We start from the raw sequence: 15,948 nt of genomic DNA on the forward strand, positions 1-15,948 counted from the left end.
TAACCAAACTAAAATTCTAGAAAAAGGACTTACCTTTTCCCCTTCATATTCTCCAGATGCGTTTTCATCCATAAAGGATTTACATTTGTTCTCGAGAAAGTTGATTTTAAACAGATGGCACAATAAAAGCCAAGGGAAAGATACTTTTGATACTATTGAAGAAAAAGAGGCATTAGCGGCCCTTGAATCTCTGGCTATGGAGAACGAATCCATTGAGGTAAGTAATTTCCCGTCACATCTATTAGGAAAATCTAAAAAATTTCCAGCATTGAGCCTTTGTCCAGCGGTAGAGGTATTCACCAAGATGGTGTCACAAGACATTGAATTACTTAATCAAAGGGGGTATGGACATACCAACTTTAATCAATTGGATAGAGCAGCATTGGAAGAAATGAAAAATTGGCAGGATGTAGTTTTCAAACCTGCCGACAAAAGTGGGAATCTTGTAATTTGGCCCCACACGATGTATGAAAAACAGGCGTTGAAACTCCTCAATGATAAAAATTGTTATAAAAAAATGGTAATTAATCCTATTAAATCTTTTCAGGAGGAGTTGTGCAATATATTGGAAAAAGCATTTATGGAGGGAATTATCCCTAGGAAAATGTGGGCTACAATAAAGAACCTGCACCCGCGTATGCCGATGCTATATTTGATCCCAAAAATCCATAAAGACCCTACAGATCCCCCAGGGAGGCCCATTGTGTCTGGCAATGGGGGACTGTGTGAAATTATAACACAAGTTTTGGATTACTACCTGAAACCTCTGGTAAGTGAACTCCCGTCTTTCGTAAAAGACACTACGGCAGTGTTACGAAAACTGGACAATTTAAATTTAAACCCAGATAGTATTTTTGTCACGGCAGATGTAGAGGCGTTATATACGTCGATTAAGCATGTGGATGGGGGGGCGGAGCCTGAACGTTGGTGGAGCAAGAAGCAGGAAACCTGAGCTCCCGGACAAATGCACCAAAAGGGGCTCTAATATCACCAGAGCCTTCTTTTTATACCATCCCCGCATTACAACCCAAACCAGGACCCCACTGGATCGCATAGACCCTGGGTGGCAAGTCACGTTCGGGATAAAGAAGGGATTCATATAACTGTGGCCCTGCAGGCGGGAGATTGCCGGAGTGGCGGAAGGATATACTGCTAACAGCACCATCGCCTCGGGTAGAGGACTTCACCCCTGACCCAAGGCTGTCAGATAAGAGAGACCCCGGAGCTAACCCTCCCCTGCAAATAAGGTACCATTGCGAAACCCCCTGACCAGGACACATAAAATCGCTACTATTCTCATAGCTGGGGGACGGCTACAGAGAGTGTGTATCACGCCGCAGCATTGAAAATAGTCCCGTCGGGCTTGCAGAAGACACGCGGCCCGGGACCTAGAATAGACGTGCAGCGGCACGCTTCAGCCTCCTCCCCTCTCTGCAGTCAGTGAGAGAGATCTGAGGAATTCAAGCGTCTCCTGGAGCTGAGGTAACATTGAAATAACAGAAGCAAGGTGACGGAGTGTCTTAAGCAGAGGGGTCTGATTCAGGGGACAGAGGACCAGGAGAGCATGGTCATTCTCCCTAACTCCGTAGCAATAAAGGAGATAATCAATTAATCAAGTGGGGGCCTGAGACTGTCTGACCCGAGGGGTGCGAGGAGAGAAGGGAGTAATATAAGGAGCCTTAGATCTGTATTAAGCGCTCCCCCCCCACCAGTGCTGTCCCTACATCTTTCATCCCCCCCTTATTTGCTTTCTAATTAACCCATGTTATACCTAGCTGTACGAATATAAGAGAGGATTCTCTGGAAAACCAGCAGAAAGTGGTTATAGACTGCCATCTAGTGACCAGAGCCAGAACGACATCTCTTTCCATTGTTTATCACTTATAAGATTGGGCATAAAATGGAACATTAGCTAAATTCATAGCCAGCGAGAGGAATTCTAATCTTCAAACTGCTCTATTCTTCTCTGCTTTAGATAACTGCAAAAATGGGGAGATCCAGCGTAAAAACGCAAAAGAGCATGCCCAAACCTACAAAGTCCACTACGCAAACAGACATGGATGACTTTCTTACAAAACAAACGGTTCCGTCAGATTCTCTTAAACCATCCAAGCTTCGTGATTTGACCTCATTAGGAGATTCAGATTCTGAACCGGAGAGTGACTCTGACACGGGCAGCACAGCGAGAGAGGCCTTAGTCACTCGTTCGTTCATCAAACGCATATTGTCTAAAGCTCTTGAGCCAATAGGACAAGAACTTGCAGAGATAAAACACGACCTAAAACTTCAAGGCCACAGACTTGAGACATTGGAAAATTCGCAAGTTGCCATGACGCAAAGTTCGAACGCTGTACTAGACTCTTTAAAAGTCCATGAAATCCAACTACATACAATTCACACGGTGCTAGAAGATCATGAGAACAGAGAACGTCGTAACAACATAAGAGTTAAAGGCCTTTCTGAAACGGTGGCCTTTGAGGCGTTATGGAAAGCAACACAAGAGATATTCAAAGAACTACTTAATGAATCAGATCCGCAGGAAATCGAACTGGTGAGAGTACACAGAGCATTGCGTCCGAGGCCTTCTCAAGGGGAAACTCCACGAGATGTGATCTGTCGCTTCCTCGATTATCGAGCAAAAGACTTAGTTCTTCGCAGAGCGCGGGAGGCGCAGGAGATCTCGTATGAAGGCTCACAAATTAAACTTTTCCAGGATTTATCGGCCAGCACTCTCAGGAAGCGGAGGATCTTGAAACCGTTCACTGAAGCATTGATAAAAAAAGGCGTCCGTTTTAGATGGTTGTTCCCGTTTGGAGTACATATCACAAATGGAGACAAAGGTATCTCAGCAAGAACATCACAAGACATCAAAGAGGCATGTGAGTCCTTGGGGATTGAGCTGGAGGCCTACCCGGATCTGGAGTCCTTCCATTCGGCGACCCTATTGCATCCGCTGCCAGGTGACCCGGCGTGGCAGATAGCCCTGACGCCAAAATCACAAAGGCTGAAAAGGAAGCTGACAAAGACCTCGCTTCCTAAGGACTCCAGAGACAATACTTGATCTTTGGGTTAGACCCAGATTTTGCAGTTAAGTTTTTCTTGGTGTCTACCCCAGTTGGGGTATTGAATGTGGTTGAAGCAAATCTGATGGGGTTGGCGTGCTTTTCCAAATATGGGTAAGCACTGCTGCCACATCTATCCAATAATTCGTTGTAAGGTTTCAACCTAGATTTAGTTACAGCCCAAACTGGGCATTCTCCTAGAATGGAGCATTTCATATTTCATATTTAGTTTATAGGTTGATTGGAATTTTCCTCAAGCTGGCATTCTATGAAACAATGTCAGTAGGTAACTATGGTACGTTGGCATATTGGTCAATGATATTGTGCAACTTAATAACATGGATAATGTTAATATCGTGTTCTCCCCCTCTTTACCTTTCTGTTTTCTCTACCCTTTTCTTTCTTTCGTCTGGTCTACTTGTCCTAGACCCCCTCCCCACACCTATAGGCACAAGGATTCGTCCCCGTCGTGAGCTGCAAGGATGCTGCTGTGTACAGAAACATGATGGATTCGGATAAGGTACACACATTCATCTCTTTTAACGCACATGGGCTGAACTCTCCAAACACTAGACGCCACACATTACAACTATTCAAAAAACAGCAGGCAGCAGTATTGCTTATTCAGGAAACGCACTTCAAACCGGATAAATTGCCCTCCTTTGAAAGCTCGATTTATGATAAATGGTTTCATGCGACAACCACCCAGTCCGGTTCCAGAGGAGTGTCAATAGCAGTGGCAAGGGGAGTGCCCTTCCAGCTAAGAGAAACTATGGCGGACCCTCAGGGTCGTTACATCTTTGTCAAAGGTCTACTAAACGGTGCCCTGGTAACATTGTGCAGTTTATACGCACCAAATAAAAAACTATTGAGATGGGTACTCTCAACACTGAAAAAAATTGATGGCTTTAGAGAGGGTGCATTGATAGTGGGTGGGGACTTGAATGTTGCATTAGAGCCTTTGCTAGACACGACTAAACAGAAAAGTTCGCTCTCACCTAAAGATCTTTACAGAATAAAGTCACAACTGGGATCTCTACAATTGATTGACACATGGAGATATCTAAACCCCTCTGACCGAGACTACACCTTCTACTCCCACCCTCATAAATCTTACCACCGTTTAGACTATATTTTTATATCCAGTAAAATGCTTGCCAATATACAACAGGCGAAAATAATTCCGAATATTTATTCCGATCACTCTTCGGTTTTGTTAAAATTCTCATTATCTAAAGCCTTTCCCCGACATAGAATATGGCGGCTCAATGAGTCAGTACTTGGAAGTACCGAGGTACAGACACGTATAAACAAAGTGCTCTCCCAATATTTTGAGCAAAATGCTTCACCAGAAATTTCCTCACAGATACTATGGGAAGCACATAAGTCAGTTGTCAGAGGGGAGTTGATATCTATCACTTCCTTTCTAAATAAACTGCAACAAAAAGAAATCCAGGATCTTTATGATAGTATATCACAGCTGGAGCTTACACATAAACATAAAATAGATCAACATAGCTTAGAGAAGCTGCAACAAAAAAGACAGCAACTTAAAGACATATTAAACTCGAGATCTGCTAAGCTATATGCAACATGGAAAAACAGAATGTACGTCCATGGAGACAAAGCATCCAAATTAATGTTATCGCAACTAAGGAAGCGGCAGTCACGTACGCTGATTAACTCAATTAAGAATGAACAAGGGTTCAGCTCGCAAGCTCCTGAGCACATGGAGCGGGCATTCCTTGACTACTATAAGAAATTATATAATCTCCGTCCGGAAGATAACGCCGATTCCGCACTTAAAAGAAGCATGGACACTAGGTCCTTCCTAAGCACTTTAGATCTGCCTGTCTTGTCTGATTCCCAAAAACAATATCTTACTAGACCTTTTTCACTGGGGGAGTTGCAGTCCGCCCTGTCAAAGTGCCCGAAGGGGAAAGCGCCCGGTCCAGATGGATTCTCAGCACTTTACTATAAATCCTTCTCTGGCCTCCTACTCCCACATTTATTGAACGTTTGCAACGCAGTTTTACAAGGCCACCCATTGCCAAACCAAATGCTTACAGCCAGAATATCCCTAATACACAAAGAGGGGAAGGATCCTGAACAATGTAGTAGCTATAGGCCAATCTCTCTCCTTAATGTGGACCTAAAAATCCTAGCAGGGCTGATGGCAAAAAGAATGGCCAAGTCATTGCCAAATTTGATTTCCTTAAATCAGACCGGGTTTGTGGGTGGAAGGGAGGGAAGGGATAATGTCCATAAAGTATTGCACCTTCTTCAATACGCAAAAAATCGTAAACTACCATTGATGCTTCTTGGAACAGATGCAGAGAAGGCCTTTGACAGGGTGGACTGGGTATACCTACGGGAAGTGCTGATCAAGTTTGAGATACCCGAAGCGTTTATAGCAGCCGTAATGGCAATGTACGATAAGCCCACAGCACATATTAGGATTAACGATTTTACAACAGATGCATTTACTATAAAGAACGGAACAAGACAGGGCTGTCCCCTATCCCCGTTGTTATTTGTGCTAGCAATGGAACCTCTCTTAAAGGCCATACAAGTACATGAGGGAATAGAGGGTATTCGCATCAATAAGACACACTATAAAATAGCGGCATTTGCGGACGATCTCTTAGTCTTGATGACTAATCCTTTGCTGGGACTCCCAACATTGATGGCTCTTATAGATCAATATAGCAAAATTTCCAATTTTAAAGTAAATATGTCTAAGTCGGAAGCGCTAGACATACATATATCCCCGAATACCTTAGCTAAACTAAAAAGTACATACCCATTCACCTGGCCAAAACAATATATCAAATATTTAGGTGTAAAGATAGGAAGATCGGATAGAGACCTTTTTCAACAGAATATTCCCCCCCTAATTGCCTCAGTAGAAACCATCATGAAATCATGGAGGGACTCGTATGTGTCGTGGATGGGAAGGAAAAATTTACTGAAGAGCCTAATCTTACCCAAGTTCATATATATTTTCCAAATGCTCCCTATCACCATCCCCAAATCGTATCTTTTTAAAATTAATACATTATTCCGCAGATATGTTTGGAAAAAGCAAAAGCCCCGATTAGCATACAGGACATTAACATTAAACAAATCGAGGGGTGGGATGGGTGCACCAGACATAATGAGGTACTACCAAGCGACAATGCTTACCAGAGTGGTAGACCTGTTGCGGTCTCCTAACAATAAGCAGTGGATTGAGGTGGAGGAAGCCCTAGCACCTTATCCCCTGAGATCCATCCTTTTGGCATATCCTTGTAAAAACATAAACAAAAATCTACCTAATATACACACCAAAGCTACCTTAAAATTATGGAAGGGATTGGTGAAAACTCTAGTTCCCCCTTTGTCCCCCTTACTCAAGTTGGCAGATATAATGCCACATGCATCTTATTCCCGAGACAATGATGTAATCAAACCCGGTTCCCTGGCAAATGTAGCGGTTGATGACCTCTTGGCGGACGGGGCACTCCCCTCCTTTCAGGAACTGAAGAAGCAACCAGGGCTTTCCAACTTGACCTTTATACAATTCGGCTCTATAAGAGACTCCTTGGCACGGTATCTTTTAGGAGCAGACGTTACCCGCCCACTGACTGCATTTGAGACTCTCTGTGCAACAAAGGATAAACCCAAAAAGATAATGTCGTCTATTTACCAGATTTTAAATATAACTGACTGTTGTCTCAAAAGAGCTTATATAACACATTGGGAAAAGGATTTGGGATTCAAGTTTACCCCAAATCAAATATCACACATTTATAATTCATCTCATGGCCCATCACAATGTGTTAGAGCACAAGAGAATTCCTTTAAAATAGTCGCCAGATGGTATATTACACCACAGCAGAACACTTATTGGCGGACGGGGTCTTCTGCTAGATGCTGGAGATGCTGTGATTCGGAGGGAACATACTTACATATGTGGTGGTCCTGTCCACCCCTGCTGCAGTTCTGGCGACTAGTAGAGGATTATATCGGGGAAATTGTGGGCAAAAAGCTTACATTGACACCGGAGATAGTGCTTTTAAATTTTCTGTCACCGACTGGACATAAAAATACTGCTCTGTTGACTCAACACATTCTTTCAGCAGCGAAACTTTTGATACCTATGAACTGGAAGTCAACTACCATTCCATCTATATCCCAATTGCAAGAGAAGGTAGATATGCTATATCAAGTAGCCAAACTGGCTGCCTTGGTGAATGGCTCACTTTCAGCTTTTGAAAGAGTATGGCACCCATGGACCCGATTCAGATCCATTAGTAGAAGTTGATAAGGCTATGGTGGCCTCCTTGCTTGGCTTTATCAGAGTGGACGAAATCCTTGTTGCCTAGTGTTCCCCCCCCCCTCCCCTTATCTCCCTTATATTCCACCCCTATATCCCAACTTCTTCCTCTAATTACTTGACCTCCTGTCCCTTTACTCCCTATACTGTTTTTTTTTCTCTTCTCTTTTCTTCTTTTTTGTTCTTCTTCATCTTTGTTTGAAATCATGGCATATGTGATGTAGCAGGGGCGTGTGGATGGGAAGAACCCAGATTTGAACCCAGATAATCCTGCTGCTGGAAGTTCCTTTAAGGCTGTTGGTGTCCTTAAACCTCTATATATCAATAGTTTTTGCCATGAATTGATATTTCAAACTATCTGTTTATCTCCCGAAAAGTGGAATTTGTAGGTTATATAATAATTTTGTAAGCTACCCTGTTGATTGCTTTCTTTCGGATGTAACTTGCAGATTTCAATAAATAAAACATTAAAACAAACAAGCATGTGGATGGGATAAAAGCAGCGTCAATGTATTTGGAAGCTAGCAATTTGGATAAATCAATGATAGGTCTCCTGTTGGAGTTATTAAATTTCATATTGACACATAATGTCTTCTTGTTTGGGCGGGATGTCTATCTGCAACTTCAGGGGACCGCAATGGGGGCCTGCTGTGCCCCCTCATACGCCAACCTTTTTTTGAGGGCATCGGAAAGAGACATATTTTTCAATGTAACCCCATTCCCCAGAATCATCTCATCCAGGAATGGATGAGATATATTGACAACATTTTGTTTATATGGGAGGGCAGTATTGTGGATTTAGAAAAATTTATGGCTAATTTGAATCAAAATAATTCTAATATAAAACTCTCTTTCAATTATGGCACCAGGGTGGATTTCCTGGATTTGCAGATTGACATCCGGCCCGATGGGAGTATTTCTACTGATGTGTTCCGTAAAGCTACGGCTACAAACTCAGTATTGCACGCCCAGTCGGCCCATTTGCCATCAACGATAAGAGGAATTCCCATCAGTCAATTCCTCAGAGTAAAGCGAATATGCTTTCAAGAAAATGATTTTGAAAGACAATCTAAAGATCTAGTGAAAAGATTTCAAGAAAGAGGATATGGCAAAAGGACTATCTATAGAGGATATAATCGGGCCAAGACCATAACAAGGAATGAGCTCCTGTATAAAAACAAACAGAAAGAGCAAATTAACAGAGATGCCCAAGTGCGTCTCATAACGACATACCATAATAAGTGGCGAGAATTCCCTAATATTGTAACCAAGCATTGGCCAATATTACACACGGATCCTATACTTAAGAATATTTTGCCAGCAGCTCCCTCTATTGTAGCAAGAAGATCTAGAAACCTAAGGGATATTTTGGTGCATAGTCACTATGAACCAAAAAAACAACAGCCAGTTATGGATTCCCAGATGCCCGTTTTTTTCCCATGCGGGCGGTGTAAGGCATGTGCAAATTGTGTAAAAGCAAAAGATTTCAAAAATTTTGATGGATCAAGAATCTATGTGATTAGAAAATTCATCACTTGCACATCTAAAGGGGTTATCTACCATGCCACCTCTGCCTGCGGGAAAATATATATAGGATTAACTACCCAAGAATTGAGGATTCGTGTCCGCGAACACATTTTAGATATAGAGAAGGCAAAAACTATGGAGGATATAACTAGTCTTAAAACTATTCCAAGACACTATAAGAAATGTCATAACTGTGATTCTCGCAGTTCACAGATTAAAGGTATAGATATGGTATCTGTGGGACCGAGGGGTGGGGATCTGGGTAAACAGTTGGCCCAGATAGAAAGTCGATGGATTTTTAGATTAGGTACCCTCACTCCTCAGGGCCTGAATGAGAATCTCAGCTTTGGGGCATTTCTGTTAATGGTTCAGCTAGTAGACTTTTCTTCTCTTTCATATTGGTGCATCAGTTTTTTATTTTTATTTTGATTTTATCTAGTTTTATCAGGGTGGGATTAGGATATGTTTACATGTATGGTTTTAGCACATGAGTAATTGTCATTTTGTCTCACCTAGATGGATCACCCATTATCTGCAGTCTGATATGCATTTTAATGAATGTGAACCCTTTCTCCAAGTTCTCAGGGTGGATAAAAGAAAAATGGAAGAATCAAGTCTGAAAAATGAATATTGGGTGTCAACTATTATAAAATTCAACAGAACTTGGAAGTATATGTGACATTTTTTCGTCCATCAAGATTGTGTTATTGAGAAATAAGAGGAGATGATTATTATTATGTGGGGGATCAGATAGGGTAGGGCTGGTAGGAATGTATTATTTCATTAATATCTCCACTTTTGGTGGTGTCAACACAATATACAGTACCAAAGCTTATGTTAGTGTATCGGAGCGGTGTATTTTTTTTTTTTTTTTTTTCTCTTTCTTAGGCTACTTTCACACTTGCTTTTTTTGCAGCGCGTTTTTCCCGCAAAAAAACGCATTGAAAAAACGCATACAGATGCATACAAATGCTGCTTTTTTTCAAGCATTTTTTTGAGCATGCATGAAAAAAACGCAGCGTTTTTATGCGTTTGTATGCGTTTTTAGTGCGTTTTTACTGCGTTTGCGTTTTTTTCCAACATTAGGTGGCCCCTCACACTAACCCAAACCATGACTTTACTAACCCTAACCCTAACCCTGACCCTAACCCTGACCCTAACCCTAACCCTAACCCTAACCCTGACCCTAACCCTAACCCTGACCCTAACCCTAACCCTAACCCTGACCCTAACCCTGACCCTAACCCTAACCCTGACCCTAACCCTAACCCTTAACCAAACCATACTAACCCTAACCCTAACCCTTAACCAAACCCTACTAACCCTTAACCTAACCCTAACCCAAACCCTAACCCTAACCCTAAACCCTAGCTAACCCTAACCCTAAACCCCCTTAACTAACCCTAACTCTAACCCAAACCCCTAAATTCCATTGTCTAACTAATGGTAAAAAAAAACACATGCGCAAAAAAAGCATACATAAGCATGCCAATGTGCACATATGCGCACCCATAGACTTATAATGGGTGTCTTGCTGTAAAAAAAACGCATTGCGCGCGCATGCGTTTTTTTGAGGCAAGTCGGACGCCCAAAAATGCAACAGGATGCATTTTGTGCGCCCGAGCGCATACCGCAAAAAACCGCATGCGCGGAAAAACGCATACAAACGCATGTGTATGCGCACATAAGCGCATCCCATGCAAAATATAGGGGGAAAAAAAGCATGCGTTTTTTAGCGCTAAAATCCAGCGCAAAAAAATGCAAGTGTGAAACCAGCCTTAGATTTATTTTTAGTCACCTCAGTAGTGGCATATGATATACAGTCACTATAATCAATATATATTCACTATTTTTTAAAGTTAAAAATATATAAAAACATAAATATAAAGACTGGGTTCACTTCACTTTTTTGCACCTATATGCATTATATTTAATGGATAGGTTTTTATAAAAATATAAAAATTTGTAATTAAAATTTTTTTAAAAATAATAATTAATTTTCACTGCACTTTTTTATGTCACTTCGCACTTTATTGTATTTAGTGCGTCACACATTTATATATTAATATTAAATAAATCTAGGCACTGGCTGTTTAGGTCAGTGATAATATTAAGTGTATCAAATTAAGTCAATAATAATTCTATTCACTTGCACGCTATTTGTAGTTTTAGTGGGAATTAAAATAGTGAACTCTGGTACAATAAACCGGCCTGGTTTGTCTCACTCGCACGGCTGTCTGTTTTTCAGGCATTTGGTGGGTAAGAAGTGCGGCGTGTCTCCTTCCTGCAGGGGAGACTGTCTGCGCTCTGCTCAGCCATGTGCAGGTTTGATGGTCAGCGCTGTGTGTTTGTTTCAATGTGCGCTGAGGGTAAATGGTAGCTCTGTATGATGATTTGACTGATGGGAGGCGTTATATCAGGCAAATACTCCTCTTAGAATACTTTGACTGCAAGTGGGCGGTCTTGATTCATATAGCTCCTCCTTTCAATGATTTCATTGGACGTTACTTTCATGATTCAAAAACAATGCCCTCCCAGTTTTCCCTGTGTTCATTGGACTGCGATGAGTATAAGAAGGGTGACGTGGGAGAACTAGACACAACCCCAGGAAGAAGCACGGGTGAAACGAGCGTTAAAAAGAAGGGGTGCGGGGAAGCAGCATCCTACTCTATGCCTAACTCCACTTTGCACACTGCTTAGGTAATATGCCAGGATACTGTAGTCATTTTCTTTAAATTTTGACTCATTATATAATTGAATTTGTATCCTTTTGCTGTTTCTCCTTCCTATAAGTGTTGGTTTGAGGCAATGGTTTTATGGTTCTTTGTCAATTAATGTTTAATAAAACATGTATTTTATGAAATGAGTGACACTCTTGGTTATTGGGTCACCTGACAGTGACATAATCTTTGTGATACACAATCGAAACAAGCCAGAGGCCGTGTGGACCGGCCGCCTCGGGGACCCGTAGTTTCTGCCCTTCTCTTCACCTCGGCCAATTCGCCCTTAATGTTCTTCAGCTCCTGTCGCATTTCTTCCACCCATTTGGGCTCACCCATGACGTTCATGGAAACTTCAGTGCTCCGGACCTTCCCCACGGGGGCTGTCACCCCCTGTTCTCGTTCTTGTGTGCATGCCTCACTCCCTATTTCGGAGAAGGTCATATGCGGGTTCACCCTTACCAGCTCCCGCAAGGCTTGCTTGGTTAGGGGGTCCTGCAGTCCAGTCACTAAGAGGTCGCGTAGGGTTATATCAATGGGCCCTACACCTACCCCATCCTTCCTTTCAATGGCCATGTATAGCTCCTGTAGGACGTTCATGCATTGTGTGACCGTCTCCCCTATCCCCTGCATACAGCTGAACATCTGGGTTCTCAATTCTCCCACATCAGTCGGGTCCTGATGGGTCTCCTCTAAGATCTGTAATACCCTGACAAATGTGTTCCGTTGTCCCAGGGGCCCTAACATCACGGAGTCCTGGGCATCCCCGTCCAACGCCGTTAGGGGACGGTCAGGTCAGGGGTCATCGGATGCATTCTAAACAGCCCTCGCATCCGCTCCGTCAAGCTCCACAGCCTGGTATTACTGCCGGTGAACCTAGGCAGGTTGCTCAGCATAGCCCCTAATGATAAACTGGACCGGGGTCCGCAGCATCCCTGCTAGCGCTCAGAGACTGCATCCTGCCGACTACGCCAAATGTGAGATTCACAGGTACGCAGGATGCAGTGACGAGTCGGAGCCGGAGCAAGCTTAAACACAACTTTTATATATGAGTTATAGGGGTAACTGGTAAACTGACAACAGTTTTCCACGTGGGGAGTTAAACAATAATACACATGAATAACCCGATTTAAACTATCTGGCCAGTGCCGGTAATTAGGTGGCCCCGATATGGCCTACTACGAGTCCTGGACTTATTATTAACTACACACGGAGTGTCACTTATCCTTCTCTGACGTCCTGCAGAGTTGTTGTCCTGGCGATGTCCGTTCGGCGTCTCAGCCACTGGGCTCTGCTGATGAGGAGCTGTCGTAGACTTCGAGCGTTCCTATGCCCAGGTGTAGAAGGGGCACAACAGGCCCGAGGTGAGTTCCTCAGTGATGGGGTCCCTCGTGGAGACGAGGTGGTGGCAGCCGCTGGCCGGGATGTATAGGCCACAGCTGCTGTCTGGAGTGGGGTAGTGGCGGCCGCGGGGTGCAGCATCTGGGCCGCAGCCACAGTGTGGATTGGGACGGTGGCGACCGCGGGTGGTCGTGTACAGGCCGCAGCCACAGGATGGAGTGGGGCAGTGGCGGCCACGGGTGGCAGCGTACAAGCTGCAGCCGCGGGATGGAGTGGGGCAGTGGCGGCCACGGGTGGCAGCGTACAGGCCGCAGCTATGGAATGGAGTGGGGCAGTAGAGGCCGCGGGTGGCAGCGTACAGGCCGCAGCCATAGGACAGAGGAGGGCAGTGGTGGCCGTGGGCGACAGAGTACAGGCCGCAGCCGCGGGACGGAGGTGAATAGTGGTGGCCGCGGGTGACAGCGTACAGGCCGCAGCCGCAGTGGCAACAGTCGCGGGTGTCTGTGTCAGGAGCGCAACCACGAGGGTTGGGTCAGTGTCACTCTGCTGTGTTGTTCGCTGCAGTCCCTTTCCTGGTACCGGTGAGTCCCCGTCTAGTCTCTCAGGCAGGCGCTGCTTCCTTTCAGCTCTCCGGGACCACCTAGGCTTCCTGCTCCTTCTCTCCCTCTCCGTAGAGTGCCCCCTGCTGGCGTACGGTGCTCCTTTTATACCCGCTCCATCCCCACACCTTCTAGAATTGTCTCCCGTCCGTCCTCTAATTATGTCCCCCGGAAACAGATCTCCTGGGAACCCTGGTGACAGCCGCCTTGGTTCCGGACCAGTTTCATAGCGGCGACTCCCACTCCTACAGTTGCAGAAGAAGAACCTTTCAGTGTTCATGCAGAAGCTAACAACAGAGTAGAAATAACTGTTTAGAATGTCCAAAGAGAAGCAACTTTCAATGTACCTGCAGAAGAAGAGAAATGGAAGCAGCACATGACCCAAAGAAGCAGGATGTTGAGGAAGCAGTCAGCATCCATACCTCTGAAGAACGAACAACACACTTTCATGCAGGACAATTCTGAAGATGTACATCAAAAATTTGCTTTGCCCACAAAGAACACTCTAGTAAGAAATCAGAAGCCTCTTGAAGGGAGAAAAAGAAGCACTGTGGTTAAGAAGAACTGGAGATTTATGGTCGTAGGGGATACTCTACTGAGAGGAACAGAAGCCACCATCTGCGGACATTACCTCACGAGAAGTGTGCTGTCTTCCAGGTGTCCAAATCAAAGATGTGTCTGATAGAGTATCAAAACTCTTTAGTGCTACAGACGACTAGAGATGGCTAGCTATTAATACACATAGGAACAAATGACGCAGCAAAAAAAAGAAATGGAATCTGTATGCAGAGACTTTGCAGACTTAGGCCAGAAAATGAAAGAACTGGGAGCTCAGGTCGTCTTCTCACCCATCCTCCCAGCGGATGGATATGGACCAAGGAGATTAAACAGGATTCTACAGGTGAACAACTGGCTACGCTGATGATGCCGTGAGCAAGGTTTTGGGTTTCTTGACCATGGAGTGAATTATCTGTATGATGGACTACTTGCTAGAGATGGGTTGCATCTTACGAAAACAGGAAAATACATATTTGATAGATGCTTTGCTACACTCATCAGGAGAGCTTTAAACTAGAGCAATATGGGATAGAAAATATATGGCCAAGAAAAAATAAGCAGCTAATGAATTCTTTTGAGAATCCTGCTCTTAGAAATGGAAATAAAAAAAATAAAAATAACAAACTCTGAGTGAAAACAGAGGAACACAGAGCATGAGAAATAAACAAGGATAATTGGAACTCCTAACACAGGAAGAGAGATATGATGTCATAGGCATCACTGAAAGTTGGTGGGATGATACACATGATTTGACTATAAACCTTGAAGGTTACAATTTATTTATTAGAAACAGGATTAACAAGCAGGAGGTGTTACATTGTATGTTAGGAAACCATAAATCCAAAGAGATCCAAGCTTCAGAGACTGGTAGCTCTGTAGAAACAGTTTGAGTAAGAATACAAGGAGAGAACAGAAAGGACACTATTGTTGGTGATTACTATAGGCCACCTGGACAAACTGAAGATATGGATGAACTCTTTTTACATCAGATGTCTCTGTTCGCAAAAAAGTATGACATAGTGATTGTGGGAGATTTTACCTATCCAGATATAGTCGGGAATCTCTCTCAGGCAAAAGTTCTGGGCCCAGAAAATTCTTATCTGCTCCTTGCTGTCACTTTATCTTTCAAAAGGTAAAAGAGAGAACAAGAGGATCTGCAATCTTGGACCTAATTCTTACCAACCGGAAGGAAACGCTCATGTCCTGATTCTGCACTGAAGCATTACAATAAACACTTCAAAGTGCCCTGGATGAAAATGCACCTCCTATACATAGAACAACTTGGCACAGACGGCGACAACCCTGGCACATGCTGCAAACACGCTTCCTACAGCGGGGCTCCAGGTGCTCCGAACGTCTGTGGAGAAAATCCAATCTACCCGAAGATTTCATCCATTATATGTTTAGTTTATGCTTAAAACAAACAACACTGCCCTTTACCTCTCAAAACAAACCTATTTCAACACCCTCATCACCTCACTATCCAATAACCCGAAATGTCTCTTTGACACTTTTCATTCCCTACTTAACCCAAGAGTGCAGGCCCTAACCATGGATCTCCATGCTGATGATCTGGCTAATTATTTCAAAGAAAAAATTGACCATTTCCAAAAGGAAATTATCTCCCAATCACCTCATACTATGCACTGTCCCCCCTCCCCCACTGCATCTAGCTCACTCTCTGATTTTGAACCAGTGACAGTAGAAGTAATCAGGCTCCTTGCATCTTCTCGCCCTACCACTTGCACCAGTGACCCCATTCCATCACATCTCCTCCAGTCCCTTTTCCCTGCTGTCACCACTCACCTAACAAAAATATTCAA

General features: G+C 43.7%; 1 protein-coding gene across 1 annotated transcript; it reads left to right on the plus strand.

Annotated features, from left to right (window-relative positions):
- Positions 1-911: 911 nt before the first annotated feature.
- LOC141084442 (uncharacterized) lies at positions 912-11,238 on the plus strand. The gene is made up of 3 exons (XM_073569165.1): positions 912-1,482; positions 1,976-2,960; positions 11,156-11,238. The coding sequence occupies exons 2-3, from the start codon at positions 1,988-1,990 to the stop codon at positions 11,236-11,238; spliced, it is 1,056 nt and encodes a 351-aa protein (XP_073425266.1). The 5' UTR covers positions 912-1,482; positions 1,976-1,987.
- Positions 11,239-15,948: the final 4,710 nt, after the last annotated feature.

Source organism: Dendrobates tinctorius, unplaced genomic scaffold (genome assembly GCF_039654945.1).
Source record: "Dendrobates tinctorius isolate UK_male_01 unplaced genomic scaffold, ASM3965494v1 ptg000022l, whole genome shotgun sequence".
NCBI classification, from domain to species: domain Eukaryota; kingdom Metazoa; phylum Chordata; class Amphibia; order Anura; family Dendrobatidae; genus Dendrobates; species Dendrobates tinctorius.

Excerpts from the sequence above, each read along its gene's own strand:
- LOC141084442 (XM_073569165.1), top strand. The coding sequence starts at position 1,988 with ATGGGGAGATCCAGCGTAAAAACGCAAAAGAGCATGCCCAAACCTACA. Across the intron at positions 2,961-11,155 it reads CCTATTGCATCCGCTGCCAG|GCATTTGGTGGGTAAGAAGT; the intron begins GTGACCCGGCGT and ends TCTGTTTTTCAG.